This window comes from Micromys minutus, assembly GCF_963924665.1.
Source record: "Micromys minutus genome assembly, chromosome: 1".
In the NCBI taxonomy this organism is placed as follows: domain Eukaryota; kingdom Metazoa; phylum Chordata; class Mammalia; order Rodentia; family Muridae; genus Micromys; species Micromys minutus.
The window spans coordinates 82,175,035-82,200,911 of NC_137969.1; the positions used below are offsets into that span (position 1 = coordinate 82,175,035).

Genomic DNA, 25,877 nt, shown 5'->3' on the forward strand with positions numbered 1-25,877 from the left:
TTTTAGAAGGACAGGGGCATTTGGATGAGACTTCTGGTGTTACGGCCAGACATGGTAAAATCTGTGCCCAGAATTAGAAGTGAATAAAATGAATTACCAAGTGCTGAGGCCACCAGAGTCTACTTCTAATCTTACAAATAGGTCACATTCTAGGAAGCAGTGACTCGGCCTGGCAGGACTAGTGAACTAAGATAGAGAGCCGAAAGGAGTGTGGAGACTTTAACACAGGGCCACAGACAAACTTCACTTTCTCACAATGCAAGAATTGGAGAAATCTACTGGGCTCAGGAATCAGTCATCTTTCTGTTATATGAGGGAGTAGTTAGAACTAGTACCGATATTTCTGTCAAATGAGACTCTTCAGGAGCCATGAATTTGAGTCAGTTTCCCCTTTTCAGATCCTATCATAAAACATTCCAAAGCAACAGAAGTAGTATGCTGTTAATAGTGTGTTGTTAAAAATGTATTCTGCCTTTAACCTGGTTCTTATCCTTGAAAACAAATGAGGCCAGCTGTATTAGGACACAGGTTGAAAACCCTCATACTGTTTGGATGGCTGCTGTTTGGTTTTGCAGATGGTAGAGGGAATTAATGACGACTCTGTCTCTTCCAATCCTTTCTGTGCATCCTCCTCCTGTTTGCTGTCAAATCCCATGCACACATTCTTTCTCAGCATGCACCTTCTTGTTTCGATAAGAATCAAGAAAACAGAGTAGAGGGGCATCTGGTCATCTTTTACTATTTAATTTTAAATGAGCCTCTCTAGGGAGCGCACTGGGATTGCTGTTTAGTGCACAGCAACACATCTTGGATAAAGCCAAAAAAAAAAAAAAGAAAGAAAGAAAGAAAGAAAGAAAGAAAGAAAGAAAAATTTAAAAAGTGGGGCTTAAGCACAAGATTTCTTCTGGGCAAGAAAGATTATGACAAACTCTTTCTTGCATTCCCTACCACATCCTGTCTGTGCCAGAGTTTTCTGCACTCCCACCCCAATACCACCATCACCTCATCTGTGAAATTAAATACCATGTTAAAGCTGGCAGGGCCTTTGGTAGAACCTATTTCAACCCTGTTATTTCACAAATTTGCAGACAGAAAGCCAGAATGGTTAGGAGACTTATCCAAGGTCACAGATGTCTGCAGGGCAAACCTAGCCCTTATCCCAGATCACAAAGTCTACTGCTCTCTCTACCATCCCAGGTTCTTTCAAGAGTATGATACAGATGCCAGACAATTCCTCCCAGTATTGACTCTAGGAAAAGGGAAGCATTGTAGTCTCACCCTTCTTGATGCCCCATTGAGGGTAGGCTATTGACTTTAGAAAAATTCATGAGCAGGGGTTGCCCTGATTTTGAGTTTGGACAAATATTAATTTAACGGTTCTTTGTTATTCTATTATAATACTAGGTCTGCCGAAAGTTCTGGAATATCACCCCATATTTTTTGAGTTTGATTTTTTTCATCTCTACAGTGAGGACATTGGGTTGCTTTATCTTTCAGATCTATTTATTTCAGTTTTAGAAAAATCTAGTTCTTCTACAGCAGTTAGTATTTGTCTTCTCACAGTTACCACACAAACTTCCTTTTTACCCAATATGATGGAACCAGGGTTTTTGAACAGATTCTCATTGACTCTTCCAAGGTGAGCCAGAACTTTCATAGAACATCAGACCAATACTTTTTGCCAACTGTAGGTAGAACAGCAACAAGTTTCCCATTTATCAGGAACTACCTGGCTTTTACAATGTGGACCTGCGACCTGGAAACCAGCAAAGCCTACCTGCAGTGTCTTTTAGAATGGAAATATTACCAAGAGGTATCTGCTTTGGTATCCTATGGGGACAGCTCATGGCAAGCTTGCCGGGCACTCTGGCTACTCTACCTGCAGAGAATGCTGTCTGCCATCTGGTCTGAACCTCAACCTGTTTGCCACTCAATACTAAAAAATCTTTCTAAAGCTGTCACACAGAGGTTGATTCCTTTCAGCACAGATTTCTCTAAATCTGCTGGTCAGAATGGAAGTGCTCCAGGCATACCAAGTGTTATTCATAGTTCACAGTGCAGGAGAAATCATGACCTCCCCCACATAGTCCCTGCTGCCCCAGGCTTTCACACTACTTTAGTTCTTTGTGTTCTGGCTTTAAGGCCTTAGGAATAACTTTCCAGAACATTTATTTAGCCTTTGCTCATCTTATTCATTTCTGAAGGTCAAATCAGTGTAATGATAAAATGGCTCTGAAGGAGCCATGAATTCATGAGTAACACATGATTTATTTTCCCCTCTTCAAATGTATTTAAATTCTTGTCAGAACTGGAGAATACTTTATGCTTTTGGCCTACCCTGTGGCTTCTCTCTGATAATTTGGGTTTAGTACAGTAAAACAGAATGATTCAGCAGTGGAATCGATTTCTCTTTTGGGGGTCAGTTTTGCTTTTTTATAGTCTCGGACTCTTGAATGTATTGACATTTCAGCCAGACTATATGTATTCAGACTTTCAATGGCATAGGATTCATTCCTGGTGAGTAGTAAAATCTTTAAAACCAGCTGCTTCTGGTAGCACATGCTGTGACCCAGCATGAAGATGAAGAGGTAGGAGATTCATAAGGATTTAAAGCCAAGTTTGGTATGAGTGACAGAATGAGACCCAGACTCAGAAACCAAAACAATAACTGTTTGAAACATAAAAGTATCACAAATTTTTGCATCATACTGCTGGTATAATAAAAATCTCTCTGGTGGTAAGGGGTGAAAATATGCATGTTTTAAAGGCTATCTGCGTCTGCCGTACAGTTATAATTGTGAGTCTACCTCAGAGTCGAGGACCGATCTTTTATGATGTCATGGAAGCAGAAGTTTCTCACACCTAGATACCCTTTGCATATACAGTTACCCGAAGAGAAACCTTAGAGTAGGAGATTGTTAGGACTAAGTGTAGAAGCCTTTGGAATTAATTCCATACAAGGAGAGGATAGCTGAAGTTGAACTGGTTTGTTAACAGGAATTCCTGACTTCAGTGCTTCAATTTAAGTCTCTTTGACATAAAGGGTTTTGGAATGAGAAGCAAAATAAAGACAATAGAAGCTTCTCGTGAAATGGAGACACAAAATATGATGCTGGAATGACAGATAGGTGTCCATGCTGTGATTTCTAAGGACCTGGTGACTTGAAATTCGGTCGTGAAAATTTTAGTCCTTTGACTTAAAACTTTGTGAATTGCCTTTGACTGGTTTCATTAGATCCCTGCCCAAGAAGACATCATAATGAGGTAGAGAGACAAAAGGTGTGGGGAAGACATTTCCAAAGGGAGCACACCTAGGATAGTTTGCTGGGAGCAGCTGGACAAACATTGACTCCTCAATTGGCCACTGTCTGAAAGAATACTGTTCAATTCCCGAACAAACTAACAAATATTTTATGCATCTCTCTCTGGTAAGGAATTCTGGCACATGCAGCCAATGCTGTTCTTTCCTGACGTGGGCAAAAAAACAGCAGGAAATCGGCCTCATCCCTAGGCCTAGTGGTCTAAGGTAGCCTAGTAGGGAGGCTTGGTAGATGAGGATTTTCCTCTGATTTCAAGTGTGGCTTCTAGCCAATATCCAAACAGCTTTAGTTTCCTTGTATGCCAAACCAAGATAAATAGCTTCGCTTTTCCCATCACTTACTACATTGCAAAGCATCCCTCTTGCCACCTTTATTAACCTTCTCCAAAGATGATCAGAAGAGTGCTTTTGAAGATGCCTAAGAGGAAGTATTTATGCTATCAGCATTGTCTTCCTGCAGCAGGGACTGGGTCACACTGGGAGAAAGGAGAGGGTACCAAGGTGGAATAATGTTGAACAGAACAAACTGGCTTAGGAGGAAGTGTTTGTAGTGGAAGAGAAATACCAAAAAGGGTTTGGGATTGGGGTACAAGGGAGAGAAGTCCACAATTGGTACCAGATGCCATCAGAAGCTAATGACCTGACAAACACCGTCCTCATAAAACAAATTCCTTTAAAAGGAAGTACATGGAAATATAAGCTAGTGAAAGAATTTGCAGCAGCTGCCGCAAAAACCATTTCTCACTTCATAAACAGGTTTGGATTTTCGTTCTCTCTGTCTGGTCTGTGTCTCTGTCTGGTCTGTGTCTCTGTCTCTGTCTTTCTGTCTCTCTGGTCATGGTCTCACTCCATAACTTTTTTCCCATTGTGCACTTCTTGTCTTGAGTTCTACTCTGCTGCCGGTGCTGGATACACTCCTGATACACTCCTGATGCTAGGTAGAAATTCATCATACCAGCAATCGATGTGGTCCTAGCCATATTGATGAAAGGAGGCTCAGGCACACTGTTCACTTTCCATCCTTTCCATGTGCTTGTTCTTCATCAAGACGTGGAGTCATCAGATGAAACCACTATAAATAGCATGTGCTCTTTCAAACCTGTTCCTTGGCAATCACTTGACATGAACCAGAGAGTTAATGACCCTTTCCTACCCCTTCCTGCTCAATATGCTAAAGGAGATATAGTGGGTTGATGATGAATAACATGTAGCACTTATGGTTTTGTATGTCTTTGGCATTATGAAAAGGCATTCTGATCCCATCCCAAGGCCAGTCATGATGTTGAGTATCATGCAGAGACAGCTTCCTTCCTTATATTGCATACACTCTGGTCAGCACTGGATTTGGGAAATTTACACATATTCATTAACAACCCTCCTTTCCTCAGCTTACATTTCTCCTTCCTTTCATTGGGCTGCATGGATGTGATAGCGTCGTAGAGAATAACTGGTATAAAACAGCAAAAAGATCACTTCACACTAGGGAACTTCACTTCTTCCACCCTCTACCTCTCAATCATGCACAGAAGAAGCGAGAAAGTCACAGAATAATGTTTAAATCCGGGCATCAGGGATAGCTAGCCATTTATCACAGTCAGATTAAACTTACCTCTTTAGACGTTACTGCTTTCTAAACCAACTCTCAATTATGGTAGGACCTATGTATATGTTTAATGACATTTTAATTTTTACTTTCTTATACTGTTATCCAATTGTCTGATAAAGCCATTGACAACTAATACAAACCAAGGGCAAGCAAAATATATCATTGATGGTTACTGACAGCTCTGTTCTCTAGTGACTATCATCACTGGCAAGGATAGTAAGGGTAAGAAAATATGTTATTGGTCTCTCTCACTAGAGTGAGTTTCTTAAGGACATAGTCTCTGCTATATCACTGGTTAGGATTCTGTCTAAACTCTACTCCATAGTTACCCCAGTTATCTGGCACAATAAAAAGGGATACTTGCCCCCCCACCTCCACTCTCTTGCTCTTGTTTCTCTTTCTTTTGTTCTTGCCTTTCTGTCCCTTTTTTTTTCTCCATTCCATGTGCTCATGTCTGGCCTCTCCTCCCTCCCCCCCTCCTCTCTCTCTCTCTTTCTCCTCTCTCTCTTTCTCTCTCTCTCTCTCTCTCTCTCTCTCTCTCTCTCTCTCTGCCTCTACTATCCTCTTAACTCCCCTCCTCATGCCCCAAATAAACTCTATTCTATACTATACCTCATGTGATTGGTCCCTCAGGGGAAAGGGATGTCCAACTTTGGCCTGCCAGAGGCATCACCCCTTTTCCATACCTCACCACACTTCCATAGAACATATCCTTCCACTCTCTTTATCTTTTATATAACATTTTTGCTGAAACCTGGGGCATATATTTTCTTTATCTTTTTATAAACACATCACTACCAATGCTAGTTCAATGTCTTCCAAAACATATGTCCCGTTATAGTGAGATAATTCCACCGGCAAACACAAATAGATACTTATAAAGTCAAATAGAAACCCTGTATTTCCTGCTGGTGGCTGCATGGAGAATTTGCCCAAATCATGCAATGCTGAGCTTCGCCATTGTCATACTTTTATGCACAAAAACAACACCCTGGTTGACATACTGTTGTTAGTAAGAACAGTTAGTCAGAAGCAAAACTACAGAAGCCAGATGTCAGGTTAGCACATCTAGGGACTTTCCTGGAATGTGGTACTATAAACTAGGTTTTTAATGGATTGAGGCTTTGTTTCTCTTTTGGAAGGTATTGGGGTCTACATGCTAGTCACTTCCTCTAATATGGTATCAGGTATTGTAAGGTCTCTGGGCCTGTAACACTTTGTGCTTAGTATTGAATGAACAGGACAGAGTGGTTGACTTATTGTTAGATAATTATTTTTCATGTGATTTAACACACATTTTCCATTTTAATAACATGCACTAGCTTTGCTATCTGAGATGGGAATAAATTTAATTATGCAAGCTTTCATTGTATCTACTATAGCCAAGTATATGGTGATTTAAAATTGGACAAGAAGAAGAATTTCTCTTCAAGAAGTTCATCCTCCAGCTGTGAGATTAAGGACACAGTCAGATGATAATTGCTTTATGGGGAAATGGATGAGTAAACTAAGTGATTTAAGAACAAGAAAATGCATATTTAATAAGATCAAGTAAATTGATTATTAAAAGGAAGTTATTTTTTATACTTCTACTAAGTGATTTGAAGGAAGAAAGTAAGTGTGGAAGTGTTACTTCTTGGAGAAGAAGAGCTGTTTAGAAATCTCATTAAACTCAAGAAAAGTGTGAAAGTGAGAGAAATAAAAAGGAAAGGAGCCTAACAGGAAATAGATACTGAAATGGGATTGAACCTTTGTCAGCAGGACAGCAAAGGGGCTAACCTGGGAGCAGTCTCAATATTGTAAGATGTATACCCTATAAATCTTCTCTGAGGGAAGGAAGGGAAACATTGGGTGTGCATAACTCATATATGTGGTGCAAGTATTAAATGGTGGAGCCAGGACTGATGTCTGGTTTAGTTAAACTCTGTGTTTCCCCTAAGTGGAGCCATATTCTTCTTGCTTTGTTGCCTGTAGCATTACTGCTGTCATTACAGTCCAGGCTGTGTCCCCTTGAACCTTGGAGAGTCTCTATACCTCTCGGGGACTTATCTCTAGTCCTAGAAGCAATTCTCCACTAAGGAGATATCTCTGGAAGTCCCTGACACAAAGTGAAGAATGTGATAGGGTTTCATTTTATACTTTCGGGTTTCCTTAGCTTGTGATACTCTTTAGTGTTATGCACCAGTAATTGGAATGTTTGCACATCAACAAATCTGTGATCTCTGATACTCAACTTCTTCATACAGGCACCTGGGACTCTCTTGTGAGCAGTTATTTTAAATACCAATGCCACAAACCAAGGATCTCTTGGTTCTATCCTGGAGACTAGTCCTGGGTCTACTCCAATCTCTTGGGACCTAGAAATATTGTTGTTTAATGTTTCAAGCATCATTCATTGATCTATTTGTTTCAAAGATTGTCTAGAACACCAAGAACTCCTTTTCTAATTTATCCCATCATCGTTGACTTTCCTGGAAGGCCACATAAAGTTAGCTGTCAAGGTTTAATTTTACCATGCCTCATAGTTCTCAATACGAGAGAACAAAGTAATAAATTCCATTTAGTCTATGAAAAAATATCTTTCTGCAATTTAGGTGTATTGTTTAAAGATGTATATTGCTGTTGTTTCAGCTTGTCCTCAGATACTCCTGTTTCTGTTTTCCTCAGCTGTGCTCAACGACCTTGTAGAGAACAGGGAAGATGTGTGCCACTGCTACTTGATCATACAGACATAGTGAATTGTACCTCCAGTAACCCAGATCACATGGCGTGTGCTATCACTTGTCAAAGGGGGTATATCCTCCAGACCAGCAGTGGGCAGTACCTCAAGAACATGCAGGTAAGTTAAAAGCAGATGAACAGAAATAAGGAGTTCTTGCAGCAGGAATCTATCTATCCTCTTCTCTCTTGCTTGACAGAGAAGAGTGCATTTTTAAATGTTTAAAAATGAAAACCACAATTTCTGTGAAAGCAATAGAAAGGAAGTGTGGTGTTGCAGAAATTCAAGGTGTCCAAATATGCAATACTCTGACTCCTTTAGGTGTTTACTTGATATGGGCAGTAGATAGAAATTCTTATTCAATGTTCTCTCAATTTGTCTTTTCTTCATAGGTGTGAATGTGTCAAAGTAAATTTGATCATAATTCACAGCAAAATAGATTACTGTCAACTTATCTGAGGTTCATTGTAAGACTTGCTCTCTCCTGATCCCCCTTTAAGATTGTTGAAGACATATAATCAAATCATACCCCAAAACATTAAATGCATAAGCAAGGCAGGGGTTGTATCATGGTAATAAGTTTTTCCCATTTTTACACATCCCATCCTAGAGAAGAACAAGGTTCAAGAGGCAGAACTGAACAAAATGTTTGTCTCAATTATCATTGAGGTATATAATAGTAAGAGCAAACAAACAGAATAATCCCTTTAAATTGTTTTTACATTTGTACATATTCCAAAAAGAAATATGGAACTTGAGTTATTACAATGGTTGATGAGCCTTATTTAAAAACTTCTAGTAGAATGGTGGGCATTGGTCCCTTTTAGTAAGATCCTCATATTAAGAACAATTAAGTCTATTTAAAGGCTTGTTTTTCCTTCTCCCCTTGATAAAACTTAAACGCTCAATGGGGGAGATTTGAGCATGAACCATTGGAGAACAGGCTCTCATTATGAGACAGTGGAAACATATACTAGAAAAACTGTAATTGTTCCTGAGGAAAGAGCCAGAAATCATCATCCTCATGGAAGGAGAACAGGCCTGCCATTGCTAGGCAGACATTATGGCTTGACAAATAAAAATGTTTCAGTTTTGTGCCAATTGATTTCTTAAGTTTGCCAACCTGTGGAAGAATTTCACTTGCCTAGTTATAGTCAGAATTGAAAGATATTATTGGGAGTTTAGAAGCTTTGTGAAATCACCTAGTCAAAAACAGTTTTAATGACGTTTGAGGCAGAAAATTATTAATCCAGAAATATCTATCACCTGTTCTTAACTTAAACAAAGGTACTTCGTGCTGAAAACAACATCGTATAAGTTAGGGATTAAATACATGTGTAAGGTAAGTCAAGAATATCAGATGAGAAAGGCTATATTTGTCATGCATTAAGGTTAGACATTTAAAAAAAAAATGGGCAATACTCCAAAAAAATCAAGAGGCCAGGCATTACACATAGAGTTTAGAGAGTTCTTAAATGATTAGTGGTTTGCTGCGGTTTGAACAAAGGCCTCCCAGCTGTGATAAGTATGAGAGGAACCTGGTTGGAAGAAAGATCGGGGCTCACATTTGCCAAAGTCATGGTGAAGGAAGCAATGACACCATCCAGCTGACCAATCACTGTCACCTGATGCTGGCCCCATGCAGGAAATTGTACAATCCCCACTCATGATCATAAGACAGTGGGATATTTGCTTTCTGTTAACATGAGAACTGAAGCTAAATAGAAAAATATGTGTGGCTTTGACTTGAAGCCTTCTGGCTGGCAACAGGGACACACTGGGAAGCAGGGAGAGCACTGAGCCAACATGTGACGTCAGAGGTGAGAGGTGCTTCAGCAGTCACTGGCCCCTTGGCTTGGGTGCCAGTGTGGTCTCCTGACAGGATGACTGGAGTGTTACCACAGGAACTCTCCTGCCCATCCTTGATCTTTAACCCCATTGCCAGATACTTGTTTTTCCCAAATAAGCCATGACTTTCATAGTCACTAACTGCTTGCTCATTTCATACCTGGCCAGATGCCTTCTTCTCCCACCTCCCCTGACCTTCTCAAAAGTCTTAATGATCTTTCAAGTGCAGCACTTGTGTTGAATTCCTTCTGCCTGGGGGTAGTGGTTCCTCTTGCAGCCTCCTTGGGTGCTGCCCTCCATTTTTATACAACACCATTTCATAGGCTTTACTAGGGTGATTGATTTCCTCTAGAATGTTTTTGACTTCTCTTATTTCTAATTTGTATTCTTTACGTTACAGTCTCCCTAATCATTATAGACAGTTGTAAAGATTCTTTTAGATTAGATTAAAATATATTGTTAGTATTTTCCAACTCCTTCTTTGCTTTCTTGCCATTTTCCTTTTTGTTCCCCACTGTTTCAGTGATTTTGTACTCTTATAGACATTTAGCCTCTGGAAGGCATCGTGTTTAGTGAAGGACCAGGTCATTCTGGGTACTCCATGCATGCCTTCTCATTTAAATAATGCCAATGGGCTGTAGGTCTGTCCACTGAAATCGCAAGTGTGGGAAAGGGGCTAGACTCACTCCCATATCCCATAGTGACACCTTGTGTGTATTAACTCTTAGATACCATTCACTGTTTTTGACAGAAGTAATTATTTTTAGTAGCGTTATCAGTATGTTAATTAATAAGAGTGTCCATAAGAAGTAGACAGTATGCAACTTATTTGCATGCTAGTAGGCAATGTAGTCAACAGCCATGTGTCTTAGTGGTTGCATCCCCAATGAAAAGGTTGTTTAAAGTAGAAAAGTTAAACAATATTTTGAAAGTATTTTATGTTATGCTATATATATGCATATATATATATATGCTTCATGGTGTGTCTTACTTTTATTCTCAACCTTTAACCCAGTCTAGTGTTGAATTCATGATACCTTGCTCTAAAGTTTTGGGCAGAGTATAAAGAAAAGCCTAGTGATGTGAAATAGCCCAGCATGATGGGGATTGCTCTCCCTCTTAAGCCTGGAAGTTTGGCTCTGTGGAGCACAGAACCCATGTGTTGGAAGAACAGAAGCAGGCGGAGAAGATTGAACGTCATAGGATAGGTCAGTCAGCAGCCATCTCTTCAGAAGAGAACAGGGAGAATAGGAATCCAGGGCTCCCATATCTCCTTTCCTCTCCAGACTGTTCCCAGGTCCCAAAGTAGATATTCACACACCAGAAGGAGGCTTGAAATCCTGGGTCCAGACCAGTAGGACAGAGACTGAAAACAGATGTGTCAGAGCAAGGAAAGGACAGCCTGAGATGTGGCTTAGCAGAACATTGTCCTAGAATTTCTAGTATAAACAGGTTCCTTCCAATAGCATCTCCTAAAGCTTGACCAAACCAGTTAGTCATAGCAAAGGACAAGGGGACCAATGACCACCAGGATTCTTCCAAAGCCAGAAAGTGATTTTGATAGCCATTATATGTGACTTTGACATAAGTTCTCTGTTTCTAGAAAGAGATTCTCCTCACTTGTTCCTCTGGCCACTGGAACAAGGTTGTGAACTGCAAGCGTCTTGACTGTGGTGTCCCAGACTCGTCCTTGGTGAATTATGCAAACTTCTCCTGTTTGGAGGGTACTGACTTTCTGAAACGCTGTTCCATCTCATGTGTTCCACCAGCCAAGCTCCAAGGTACTGTTTTTCCAGCCTGGGAACTGAATGTGAGCTCCCATCATTCCCTCTTAGGCTGGGGTGGGATGCCTTTGGACTTTTTTTCACACATATATACTTCAGACTTGCTATTCTCTTATCTCTCTTCTGACAATACAAAATTCCCTTAAATATCACCATTCTTTGTTTCTGATCATGTGTAGAGATATCCTGGATTAGGGCGTAATTAATAATAAATGAAACTTAGTCTTTCTTTTTTGTTTCTATACACGTTCTCAGACTGAAAGAGATCAGAACAATTGTCCTGATAACATTAAAAACCGAGGTTTATGTTATTAAGTTTTAATACCCAGAGAAATTATGCATAAGGTGTGTTTTCTTTAAGTTTGAGATAAGGAGAACACAGTTATACAATGCATCTCTGGATGTGTGTATACTTGAGATGGAGAGGTGCTGGACAAGGCTCTTACGGACTACCACACTCTGCTCTTTAGCTATGCTTCTCAGCCTTCAGTGTGTCACAAATGGAGTCATTGCACATGCAGACCCTCAGCCTTACTTTGAGATGTGCTATAGTCTGTTGGCAGGCTAGTGATCCTAATGCCAGCAGTTCTGGTTTATACTGGGAGAAACAAAATTACAGAGAATCATGTGGTATGGTATTGAATGTTAGAACTCTGTATCCAAACTACTTATCTCAGTCTCTGCTTTTGTAAGTGATGGCAAACCCATTTTCTTACCAGCCATAAAGGAGACAACTGAAATATACTTAATAGAGCTGTTCTTTGGGATTTATACATGTTCACCCATGTAGACCACTTAGAATATTGCCTCATATATAATCACCATGCAAACACCAACTGTGATTACTTAAAAGCCACCCACTTTATTATTATTGCTATATATTTGCTACTCATAGATAGGAAGGGAGGCAATTATTTGATTGGTAGCAGTTCTTCTACTGAGTCTAGGGAATCTTATGTGGTTCTATGGTATGTGAGACCTCACTGAGAACTGTAGAGTAAGAACACACAGGATCGACATTTGAGAAATTTTTGGAGATACTACTCAACAAAAAGTAACAGGACGTAAAGAGAGCCAGTATATGCATAGTTTTTGGTTCTTTGTTCTGTAGTCATGAGCTCTCAGTTCTGAGCACCGTGTGATTCTCTTTCCTGGAGTCAGGACTGAACCCATGGCTGACATGCCTTGAAGATGGACTCTGGTCTCTCCCTGAAGTCTACTGCAAGTTAGAATGTGAAGCGCCTCCAGTTATTCCAAATGCTAATCTGCTTCTGCCACATTGCCTGGAAGGCAACCATGATGTGGGAACCATCTGCAAATATGAATGCAAACCAGGCTACTACGTGAAGGAGAGTTCAGGAAGTCAAGGAAAGAAGTGAGTATTCATGTATTTGGTCCTATGGTTTTCTTGCCTAGCACTGTGATCCTGCTCCCTCGTGGCAAGTTGTAGAGCACTTCTTCCTGGGATACCCTGGGCTTATTGTATGTGCATTTCTGTATCACTTCTCTATACCTGCACAAACAGATTTTCTGGTCAGGACAGATAGGAGTTCAGGTGGTTCCTATAAAGGCATGGTGTCCCACAAGAGATATCATGGTCTTATGTAAGTATTTGGGTGGAGGTTGTGGGGGGACATTGATTTGATCATCATTTTTCTTGGCATTAAAATGATGAACCTCCTGAATTTAGGTCATCTGAGTTCACCTCAATACCAGCACAATCTCATTAGTATAATTTAAAACTGAGGTTCATGGAGATGTACCTGGCTGAGCCCTGGGATGCTTATTATATGTGTAGTGTGTGTGTGTGTGTGTGTGTGTGTGTGTGTGTGTGTGTGTGTAAGGTTTCTTTCTGTGCCTCAGTTTTCCTAAATGGAAACTGGGAGAGCTGATGCAGTAGCTTCTTGAATGAATTAAACACGAATGAGCTACTTTTAAACAGAATGCAACGACTTTAGCAGTCACCAAGGTTCTTCTTGTCCCAGTTTTTTCCTCATGAACTCTGTGCAGTAAGCAGAGGGGTGGGAGCTGTGGCAGGGCACAATGCTTGGGTGTGAGCTAAGGGTAGAAAGATGACTGACATCTCGAGTGTGGAGGAGGAGAAAGAACAGAACATTTTAGGATGGGAGAGTTAAGAGTGGAGAGGTGACAGCCAGGTCTCTGAGCTCATAGTTAAACTTTATGCTGGGAAAGCCAGGCTTGCACAGGGGATTCTGGGTAGTCTGTCTCTGTCCCTACCCCCATCTGACCCCCATGCCTGTCTCTAGGCAGAGGCACTTGAGAGCCATTCATGGTCACAATTCTTCTGGCTGGTAATCCGGACAATTGCATCAGAATGTCATCAGCTTGATCTTCAACATTTACATTTGCAAGCACCATGCTAAATTGAGATTAAATTATTTACCACGCTGTGTAAACCGATGAAATGTTAGTTTACACCTGTTTACATAGCAGGCGACAGATCGGTAATCAGAAGTTTGCAAGTTGAGTGTAAATCGCTGTCCCATGCCACTTATATTTGCCCAGGGAACTATGTTCTCCTTGTCTTACTTGTGCGGAAAAAGCCCACAGCTGGATACATAGGGCCCTAAAATTCTTCTGAGGACACACATTTCCAAAGAAAAGAAAGAGAAAAGCAGGCAGGGAAGGCAATCATAAGAAAACAGGCACAGGGTGATTTGTAGTTATATGAAGCAGTGTGTGTGTGTGTGTGTGTGTGTGTGTGTGCGTGCGTGCGCGCGCGTGCGTGTGTGCATGTGTGGGTGCATGTGTGTATCTGTGTCTGTGTGTGTCTGTGTCTATGTGTGTCTGTGTCTTGAGGGTTCAGGTTTGCAACTGATTTGCATGTTAATATGCAATCCACATGTCTTAAGTTTTGTGTTCACAATGGACAGAGAAATAATCATTTCTGTGGAATTGTTTGGGTTTTGGAAGTTGAACAATGTACTGTAAGTAGTTTATAAGTTATAAAGTTCAAAATATATGCTATACTAGGTGCTGCTTCTTATTGATTAATTAATTTATTTATTTTGGGTTTTTGAAACTGGGTCTTACTCTATAATCCAGACTAGTTTTGAATTCAGACTGATCTTCCTACCTCAATCTCCTCAGTTCTGGGTTAATGGGTATTAGCTAGCATGCTTACCTATTCCTCTCATTTTAAAAGAAGGAAATTTGTTATTGCCAGAGAAATTAAGCCTGAGTTATGACTGACTTCTGAGCTACATGTTGTATTTCTCATGACATCAGCTTTTCCCAAAGTTTATGCACACACACATACACACACACACACACACACATTAACATGTACACACAATGTTACAAATATAACTGGAGATAAAAACTGTAGGCCTCATATTGTGATTGCTTACTGTTAATAAATAAACACCTTTGTCCAGTCTGATTCATGGAAATAGCACAGAAGAGTATCTTAGGGTTTTGCTGCTATGAACAGACTCCATGACCAAGGCAAGTCTTGAAAATGACAACATTTAATTAGACTGGCTTGTAGGTTCAGAGACTCAGCCCATTATCATCAAGGTGGGAGCAGAGTAGCATCCTGGCAGGCATGGTGCAGGAGGAGCTGAGTGTTCTATATCTTCATCTGAAGGTTGCTTGTGGAAGATTAATGTCCAGGCAGCTTGGATGAGGGTCTTAAGCCCATGCCCACAGTGACACACCTACTCCAACAAGGCCACACTCCTAATAGTGCCACTCTCTGGGCCAAGCATATACAAACCATCACAGAGTGGTAGAAACTATGTATGCATTTGACCCACCTCTGTATACAAAGGAGGTCTGCTTGAGATGGCAGAGAATTTAACAGCCTAAGTCCAGAGGACTCTTCTAGTGTTTGGATGAGAACCATGAAGTGATAATGGTCCCTTGCTATGTACTGTGAGTGCTAGAATCTTTGGCTACCTTACTCCATATATTTTTATGGAAATAATTTATTTTATTGTTAATGAAATATTAGTACAACATCTTTTGTTAAGGTAGTATATGAATTGATATATGTGTGTGCATATACATATAAGTGTATGTGAATATGCTATATAATATTATTATAACAGTATTATTATTTATTATATGTTATAATATACAATGAAACAGACTCAAAGTTGGGTGTTACTTATTGACATTCCACCAATAAATGGTCTCAATGAGATTAAAGCCATCCTAGGACCAAAGGCAAGGATGAACTAATAAAACTTTTGTTCATGAGCAAAAAAAAAAAAATTATTTTTTTCTGGCCACTTTATCTACATTTGTAAAATAAACTCTTAAGTAATTTCTAATACTAAAAGTTTATATCTTATGTCCTGTGTCAATAAAATAAATAAAAGGGGCTAAGTGTTATACTTCCATTGAGAAAAGTAATATAAAATTTGTTACACCAAAAATTCAATGATTGTTATAAACAAAAATACTGTACAACTTGAATTTAGTAGAAAATACTTGGAGTAATCTTAAAGCATTTTCAGAGAAGTTTGTCTGAATAAACAGCTGAAGTTTATATCTGTCCACAGGACTGGATTTATGTGTCATTTGAAAACAGAACACCAGAATTTTTACCCTTTTAGATTTATAGAATTGAGAGAACCCTAAATGGAATAAATACCATTGAGTGAAAACTACTAAAATATGTTTCTGTAGTCAAGTTTTATCTCATGTCGCAGTTAATTCCACAGGGTGTGGGGCTGCTGACATTTAAACATTTAAGATTAAAAGTGGCAATTGTGCTTTCTTATTAGCTCTTTGACTCAAACAAGTTACTCCTCTACTACTGCTAGAATAGACTGTCACTACTCTAATCCACAAGATGGAGATAATCTGCATCAGCAACTGTGGTAAACATTAGGCGATTATACACAAAAAAAATATGACACAATTTCTGGTTATATTTTCTTGGCTCAGTAATGCCTTCTCTTGTTTATAATTGCCAGTATCACTATCATCACCACCAGCAGCACCAGCACCAGCACCACCACCACCACCACCACCACCACCATCACCATCACAATCACTATTATCACCACATCACCACAATCACCACTATTACCACCACCACCACCACCACCACCACCACCATCACCACCATCACCACCACCACCACCACCATCACCACCATCACAACCACCACCACTACCATCACCACCACCACCACCACCATCACCATCACCACTATTACCAACACCACCACTACCATCACCACCACCACCACCACCACCACCACAATCACCATTATCACCACATCACCACCATCACCACTATTACCACCACCATCACCACCACCACCATCACCACCACCACCACCACCAGCACCACCACCACCACCACCACTACCACAATCACCATTATCACCACATCACCACCATCACCACTATTACCACCACCACCACCACCACCACCACAATCGCCACCAGCATTACTAACACTATTGTTGCTACCATAACCACTGCCATCACTACTGTCACTATTGCTACTATGATGACAATCACCTTCCCTATCATCATTATTTATATAGGTGTATTATCATCATCATTATCATTACCAACACCACCTACATCCAAAATTCTCCTAACACAGAAACTGTTGCTGATTCCCTGCTGCTATGTCCAGTGGGATTGCTATCTTTTAGCAAGAAATAATCTCAAATATAGTCTATTATCACTGGCCATTCTTTCTTTTCTGCAGTTTCTGTATTCTACAAAACAGCCTACAAACCAAAAAGATTAGAATTGTTATTCAAGAGACAGTTCTTCAGTAGCCAGATGGAGGGAAGGTACATTTTCGTATCTCTAAAAGAAACACACACCAAAACAAAATTTGTCAAACTAAACATGTACACTTCCCTTCCTTAACTAGAGCCTACTCTGCAGGCTTCATACCCTCCCACTTTACTAAGCTGACATGAAAGTAGACCACAAAACAATAATGTTGTATGTAAAAGAAAGTAAATGGGCATAAAGTAGCAATGGAGAGCTGGTCCAACTTCCAAATTAGCATAGACCTGTGATGTCCGTGTGGCCTGCAAGGACCAGGGCATGTCATGGAGCATTCCTCTTGAGTTTTATTTGACCCTACATCTTTCTGAACAATAGTTTGAGTTTCAACTAATTTTATTCTACTATGGAATGGAATGGGAAGGCTTGACTAATAAACTGCCAACATGAAATCCCTTAGATATGTCAGATTTATAACTATTAAAAGCAGTAATCTATCTGGTGTAGAAACCCTATGTCATAACATTGTGTACACACATGAATAGGTCATAGCTGGTTATAACCAAATGTGTGTGTGTGTGTGTATGTGTGTTATCTGTAACTAGCACATGTAAGAACAACACTGTAAACTCTATGTACACTCATGCATCTGTAATAAATAGAAATTTGTTTTCTTTCCACTGAGACTCTTTCTGGCTTTATAATTAGTGTTTATAGTAAATACATTCAAAGTTTATCTTTGGAATCCTCAATTCTCTTGCCATTGTAGTATCATGTGAGCCTTAAACTAATTTATTACAGCTTCTTTTGGCTCCGAAGTGACTAAACCTCTGTGGCAAGCTCTGGCCACTCAAATACACACCTGGGCACAGGCCAACTCGGGCTCGGGCTTTACAGGGCTGGCAGTTAGCACACAGGCCTTTACTTAGAACAACGCTTGCTGAACTCATAAATGTCCCTGTGACCCTCAGTCCTTAGCAATCGAGCATCTTACTGTAACATTTTTAGTTCTGTATAAACTGCCAGTTTCTCTATTACTAAAAAAATTAATTATAAACAATGGTTACTTTTAACAGATAAAAATTGAAAGACTTTCTGCAACATGCAGCTTTGTAGCCCAATGTTGTTTCTCATCTGCCCTTGGCTTATCCTGAGCATTTCTGGCTCTGCTTACTCTGACTTTAGCTGGGTGGGTGAACATTTTGATAGTGACCTTGCCTTGTTCTTTAACAATGGGGTCAGGGCAGGGCAGACTGATTCATGAATGGTCCCCTGGGGGATTCTGGGTGGGTCAGTAATATGAAGAATTAAGTATGGCTAGAATACTGAGTACAATGTTAATATCCCACACATATGCACACACTTAGGTCATCAGGACTTGCTAATCATTTCACTGCTTAGTGAGCCGACACTAGTCATTGGGTTACATGGTTTCTTAAAATTCTGTGAGGGAAGTGTGCTCATCCCCATTTTTTTCAGATAGGAAAACCAAGAACAAGGGAGGTAACGTAATGTATTTCAATCCAGGGGCTTATTAAGAGCCCAAGTTACAGTTTTAGCAGTAGTCATGTGGTTCCACAGCCTCTGCTTTAACCCATCCTGTTATTCTTACTGATAATGATCTTCCAGTGCAGCCACTAAATATATCCTGAATGTCACTGTGACTATAATGTCCAACTCTTGCTTCTTACTCGGGGAACTCTGTCACAGAAAGAGTTAACTGGCATCTCTCTTCTCGTCCATATCAAGGCATAATATCAAGGAGGATGACATGAGTAGGCTTCTCTGTGCACTCTTCAGTCCAGAAATGCTTATGCCTCCCCGGATGCTCTAATCACACATTAGTGGGATCCAATCTTATGGGTGCTGTGGCTTCTAGGCACAGGACTGTGGAAAACCCTTCGCTTTCTGAAGGAGCAACAGTGGCAGAAAGTGGTTCATTGGCTTAAGCCCCAGGCAAGGATATGGGGTATGGGTATATACTGAAAGTACCTGTGAGTACTTCCCGTTAGCCCTGTCTGTGGTGAGACTGAGAGGCAGACAGAAGCAGAGCTATAAAGATACTGGGTCTGGATAAAAGTTTGTAGACATAGTTTTTAATCTTTTCTGAGAGAAATTTTGTCCTTTAGGAATCACTCCAGGCTCTGCCCATTAAGTGACTCCTCCCTGCTACAGGAGGAAAAAAGAAAAAAAATGTTTATCTATATCTGTACATACACACACACACACACACACACACACACACACACACACAGAGCTTGTTCAGTCCCTATAATCCTATAATCTACCTGCATATGTTTCAGGGATGACCACCTTTCCCCCTTCCAGTCTTCTTCCACGGCCTATAGTTGTTTCCACAGGGTCGACACCTCCTGGGCTTCTCTCCATCCACGGCATTTTCATTGATGCCATTTTTCCAGCTCACAGCTTAGCAGTCATATTGGTGAACTTTTGTGGATATAGCTTTTGATTTACTAGAAAATGTGTTCTCCCAGAAAATTTCCTAATCCCCTGCCTCTTACAATCTTTCACTACCCGCCACTCCTTCCTTTGCAATGTTCCCTAAGGCTTGGGTGTGGGAGATGGGATGCTACAGGCTTTCATTTTGTTTGCCTGTGGTTTTCTATGGAGGTTTTCATCTGTTGCACAGGAAGTTTCCTTGATGAGGGGAAGACTCCACTTCTCTGTAGAATAAGGAGAAATGTTTGTATATTGCTGTTGGGAACTATTCTGGTTTAGTAACTTAGTAATTACAAATTCTATCCTTCAATACCTCTTGGATCTTCCACAGCTCACCCAGCTTCTTTTTCTCTACCAAGCAAACTCACTTCAAAGGACTTCTTTCCTTAAACACTTCCCATCTCCTGGTGGCTCCCTCTTAGGACTGGTAGTTTGATGAAGAATGGTCCCATAGGCTTATATACTTAAATGCTCAGTCTCCAGGGAGTGGAACGGTGATAGAATTAGCAGGATTAGGAGATGTGGCCTTGTTGGAGGAAGTGTGTCACTTTTTCTCCCCTCTCTGCCTGAGGACCATACAGAATGTAAAGGTCAGATGGCTCCAGGGTCTGTCTGCTTGCTGACAAGCTCTCATTCTCCCTACTGTGGTGATAATGGACTAAGCCCTCTGAAACTCTTGGCAAGCTATAAATTAAATACTTTCTTGTATATGAGTTGCCATGGTCATGGTGTCTCTTCACAGCAATAAGACAGTAAATAGGATAGGGCTCCTGTAGATTAGTATACTGGTATTATGGTCTTACTTGTATTTGTCTTCCAAGCTGTGGAACCCAATATAACTAATGTGTGTGTGTGTGTGTGTGTGTGTGTGTGTGTGCTTGTATGTATTAAAACAGCTCAGTGGATATGGAAGTGGATATATAGCTAGATGATAGAAAATGACAAAGACCAGAAGTCCTGGTAAATGTTTCCTTTCTTCTGGTCCAGTTAACCCTTGCCTTTCAGTGTGCTTCCCAATTTTTCAAATATGCAACAATGAAAGCAGATATTAAGAAGCTGAATAACTGTAATAATTGCAACATAATAAAAGAGATTAAGTAAGTGCTGTTGAATTCTACATTAGAAACACCGAGGATGATCTATTTTAAAAGGATGGAGAAGGGACCATAGGCCAGAGGAGGTCAGGCCTACAGAATGGATATTTCTGTACCTGCCAGACCTAAGCTATGACAAACAGAGTGTCCAAAGATAGAAGCACGGAGCTTGGCATTGCCACAGAGTAGAGAGTTTACACACATCTAGGCATTAGCAGGCTTTACACACTGGCAGAAGCTTTATATTACCTGGGAGTATGTCATAAGGGACACTTCTCTTTGTTTCTTACTCAAGAAGCACTTGCCAAAGCCGATTCATCTAAGTGGATGATACTGCTGATTCTATTTCTTGTTTGGGACAGACATTTGATGCTGTGCAGTACAGAGCAACTATGATCAGCTGATGGCTAGTCACAACTAAAGGCTGCCTGCTCCCCTTTTAGGATATTGGCTTGAGAAACCAGGCCTGCAGTTTGTTAAAATAAAAACTGATGTGGAGTTTGGAAGTGCTGATGGTTCTCTTTGGGGTGGGGTGGAAGATCTCTTAAAGTAGCCGAGAGCTTCCATTCTCCAATTTTAAAATGCATTGGAATATCTTGGAAAACTTTAAATTAGATTCTTTTATAAATTAGATTCTTATTGACTCAGTCTGGGATATAATCTTGGATTTATTACTAACATATTCTCAGATTCAAATTCTAATTCAGCTGTTTTAGATAGCATTCTGTGGGTAATAAGGACCCAGAGTAGTCTGAAGAGAGAATCTAGTCCATGTAACTCAGTTTGGAAACTGAACATGTGTCATGCTAAAACTTAACCAATCAATACTTCAGGATATTTATCTGTATAAATGAAAAATGGGATTGATCACCTCTTGTATTTGCTATTTGGCACAGGAAAATGGAAAATACATAAATAAAGAATTCGTTCTTTTTTCTGGTTCTTTGCAAGATTACAGATACTTCCATGCTATAATAAAAAAATAGTGTAAGGTCATCTCAGTATGTTGCCCTGTGTGATAACACCAAGTAAGTCCTTATGAATCCACCAAACAAAAAAATCTATTGATACCAAATATGAACCAGAAACAATGCCAGTTACTGAAAATATGGTACTAGGGCCCAGGTAGGAGTAAACAGGCAAGTAAAACAATAAAAAAGAACAAATAACAAGGTAATTACAAAGTATGCACTCTGTGAAGGCAAAAAAAATGTTCCCTCTTAATAAGATGCAACTGTGACAGAGGGTTCTCTTAGTGATAAAAACATGTTGATAGATAGGAAGGAAAAGATGGGTCTAGTCAATAGAACAGTATTGAAAGCAGGAAGAATGGTGCCCAAGTCCCTGTGGCAGGAAAGATCTTGTTCTGCATCTGTAATTCTCATCCCAGAGTATGTAAAGTACACTCTAAAACATGACTTCTTATGAGTGGTATAAAAGAAAATGGATTCATGTAATACAGGACCTTGCAGGCTAATATTAAGAGTTTGGGATTTAATGAATTTAAATATTTTATTTTGCAACCAGAAACAAATAAAATGCTCTACAAAGGAAATGTTACAATGTGATGTATTCATTTTTGTAAAACCTTCCTCTACTTGATAACTTGTTAGCTGCTTATGAAAGGGCTCAGGGAAGTAGAATGTCTAGCTGGAAAGTAAAAGAGTGGCTTTGTAAAAGTAAACTTGTGGCCACAGATGCTGAGATCCTGGGACAAGCTCCAGGAATACCTGCATGGTGGAAACCACTGGGCTCTCTGATGGATTTCCTGAAATCAGATGGGATTGGGGCAAATGGAAGACTGAAAAAGTGTAATCTGAAAAATTTCCTGGGCTTCACATTGGAGTGTTGAGGTAGATGGTAATGTCATTCACTGTGCTGAAGATGTCTGAGAGGGAGTACAGGCAGAGCTGTGGAAACCAAGAACTTAGGAATAATAGTCTTTACCATTTTGGTAGGGTTTCAGGACTCCCCACTGTAGACACCAGATGCCCTTGGTTGGCAAAGACATGATAATTCTCTTGGACCCAGAAAACATACTTTTATTTTTCTCTACGGGAACATAAATATGACTTTTGACAAGTCTTCAGTGGTGATAGAAAAATGGGGTAGACTCGTGTGTGCCTCGAGCAACATCAATCAAACGTGCGGCCAAGTTTTGATTACAGGGTCTTTACTTCTGGCAGGGCTGTAAGGAGGAGAAAAGGCGCAGCTGGGTTTTCAACAGTAGGTGGGCACCACAAGCCCTGGAAATTGGAAAAAGGCACCTCTCAACTTGGAAATTGTGGTGATTTGTCTGGAGGAGTTAGAAAGAAAATAAATACAAACCTTACCCTAACCCCAACTTCTCACGATGCCATTTACAAAGGAAGGAATTAGAGAGCAAGATCACCCAGCTAACAACCCTTGCCAAAAGCTGGATGTTCAGCAGAGACCAGATGGAATGATTGCAGGCTTATTAGGTAGATAATCTGATTCTATTTTGCCTGTATTTATGGCTTGCTTTTACTAGTATAGGATGAAAAAGAAATTGTAAGAGTTTGCCAACCTTGTTGAATATATGTTTAAAAATATGGACAAATTAAAAAGAAATCTACACAGCCCAGACCCAGGTCTCTTTCAACAATGGATATACAGAAGGCCCTTACTTTGCACCCAAACACTGCAGGAACAAAGGGGACAGAAGCAAAGAGGAAAAGCAGGGAGAAAAGGAAGAAACTGTCTTAAACCAATTCAGCACTTGGTTCAGTATGCCTGATAATCTAGATTTGCAAAATAACTCTTACTTGATTCTGATGAGAATACAGATTTCACTGGAAACCCGTTTGTCTAATGGTTGGGATGTTGTATTATATCTTGAAAACTTCAGTGTCTACTCCACCTTTAGCTGGTAGCTTCTTTACCATATGACATTGGGAAAGTCACCTACTTGGTCACTAGTATTAGTTTCCTATAAAAGGCAACACTTTCAACTGCCCTTATTCCCTTGAATGAGCATGGAATGTGTTATGCAAAGGACACTGGAATGAGCTTTCAAAAAAGCCTTGTACTCTTGGGAAGAATCTGTACAGATTGGTTCAGCGCCTACTGCTATCATTCCTGGAAATGAAAATCTACTCACACCACGAATTCAAAGACTCTACTGGTTCCTGATTTATACATATTGTCTGAAGGAAGTGGACCAAGAGGAGTAAAGCCATTTTTTATATGAATAATCCTATAAGCGTGAGAGGTCAGTCAGTGACATCACCAAATTAGGAGACATAAGGAGACAGCTGTCACAAGTGGGAGATGAAGATCATGCAACTAATTTGGCTTGGTGCAGAGAGTTACAAGAACAGTACTGTAGTCCGAGTGACTTAAACAACTGGCATTCATTACTCAGAGTTCTCGGTGTCAGTGTTGGTAGATTTCTTCTCTGAGAACATTCTTTCTTGCTTTCTAATGTTCTTTTTGCATGTTCTCACAGGGAAGAGTATCGTCAAGGCAGGCAAGTTTTTGTGTCCCGTCGTCTAAGGGCTGTAGTTCCATCATGAGGGTGGTGTCTTAGAACTTGATTTTCTCTCCATTGTGCTCCCTCGTAACACAATCACACTGAGGATTAAGATTTTGCCACAAACTGGGCAGTGGGAGAAGAGATATTCAAAATGTCTAGAGTATCAACTGAATAAAGCAGAGCGGGTCCACTGTTTTAGGTTCCAGTCTGCCTTAGAAAGAAGTCAAGTTTCTTGGAACAAGAAATAATCTAAGGCATTCCAATTTCCTGATGTTACCATGGTGTCTCTGGAATATAACAAAATAACCAGAAAAGTCCTGTGACACACAGGCTCCGTACCATGACTGAATGCACAGGTAAACATGATCAGCAGACTGAAGTGCCTCACACTGCTGGACCATGAGGAACCAGTTGACTGCTTTGGAAGCAGTCTGAGAGTGAGACCTAAACATTATCATCGCATGTAGTACAGGAGCTGGAAAACAAACAAAAACCCCAGGGATGATCGTTGTAATGGTTAATTTCTGTGGTCTGATTCGGTTGGATAAAGAATGCATAGGGCATTGATGAGGTACAAATCTGCATACACCTAAGAGTATTTTCAGAGACATTTAACTGAGGATAGAACTGAGGAGAAGACACTCCCTGAATGTGACTGGTACCATACCATTGGATGGAGGCTGGGATTGAATAAACAGAGGAAGAGGAGAAAGCCAGCTGAATACCAGAATCCCACTTTCTCTGCATCCTGGTCTTTGGCAAAGTAAGCAAACAGTCTCCTGCTGCTGTGGACCTTGTTGCTGGCCTGTTCTTGCCTTCCTGCATTCCTCCAACTGCCAGTCAAACTCTTCGTCCTTGCTCTCTTCAGTTGCTCGGCCATAGCAACCAGAAAAGGAACTGAGTCATTCAAAGGAAAAGAAAACATGTTAAAGGAGAATCCACGAGTCTGGGAGGAGTGTAGGAACCCTTACAAAAGGAGCCAATTGTGGAGGGAATGGGAATGCTCGCCTACTTTCACACACACCCAGTCCAGGGAGCTCTGTTTCAGCTGCAGCTTCTCTGGTTCCCAGTCTCCCTCTTTGTGCGGCTGCTGGTTTGCAGCACAGGTCCTGTCATATTGTGTGGGTACAACCTCAAACACCCAGACTCAGTGGTCCCAATCCAAGTTTACTCTGTCTACTCTCACCTCTGAGGTTATTAAACTGGTAAGAAAATGCATGAACTCTACATTCTTAAATGGTTCCTCACTCTGGGCAAGGGATGGGGAGACTGTTTCCATGGTTGAACTATTTTAACCAATTCAGAGAAAAATACCACATGAAATAAAAATACTCTTCTGCTGGCCAAACATGGGTTTTCCTTCATAATCACACTGACATACAAGGAGTGATGGAAGAGTCTGGCTTCCCTCCTGATGTCAGTGGGTATCGCTGGCTCTCTATATCTGAGAAATGTCAGTTCACCAGAGATATGGGAAGGGTCTCAACTGTGAAAGGTGAGAGAAAGGAGGTATTCCTCTAGAGGATTTAAACTCTACAAGAAAAGGGGAAAGTTTTTAAAAATTGAATTTAAGAGGACATATGTAGGAGGCTCATTAGAGTCACATGAACTGCAAACCCTTTACTAGAAAACACTTTTGGACGCCATTTTTAAGTATCATATTTGTGAGAAATAACACACTAAATACTACAAAGCATGCTCTTTTATTTGCATAGAGGTCCACAATTAACACACCTAAAATATGCTAGGGAGATTCATGTGTAGCATGTCACCTTTTAAGGAGATATTATTGAAATATGTTACTCAAATTGTTTGAAAACAAATC

General features: G+C 40.3%; 1 protein-coding gene across 1 annotated transcript in view; it reads left to right on the plus strand.

Moving 5' to 3' along the window:
- PAPPA2 (pappalysin 2) overlaps positions 1-25,877 on the plus strand; it is a gene marked incomplete at its 5' end in the record, with an annotated part of 238,494 nt that overhangs the window by 159,844 nt on the left and 52,773 nt on the right. Inside the window, 3 exons of the mRNA XM_080924820.1 lie at positions 7,593-7,764; positions 11,096-11,273; positions 12,438-12,651. Of these exons, the coding sequence (XP_080780946.1) occupies positions 7,593-7,764; positions 11,096-11,273; positions 12,438-12,651 (564 nt within the window). The remainder of the gene's footprint in view (positions 1-7,592; positions 7,765-11,095; positions 11,274-12,437; positions 12,652-25,877) is intronic.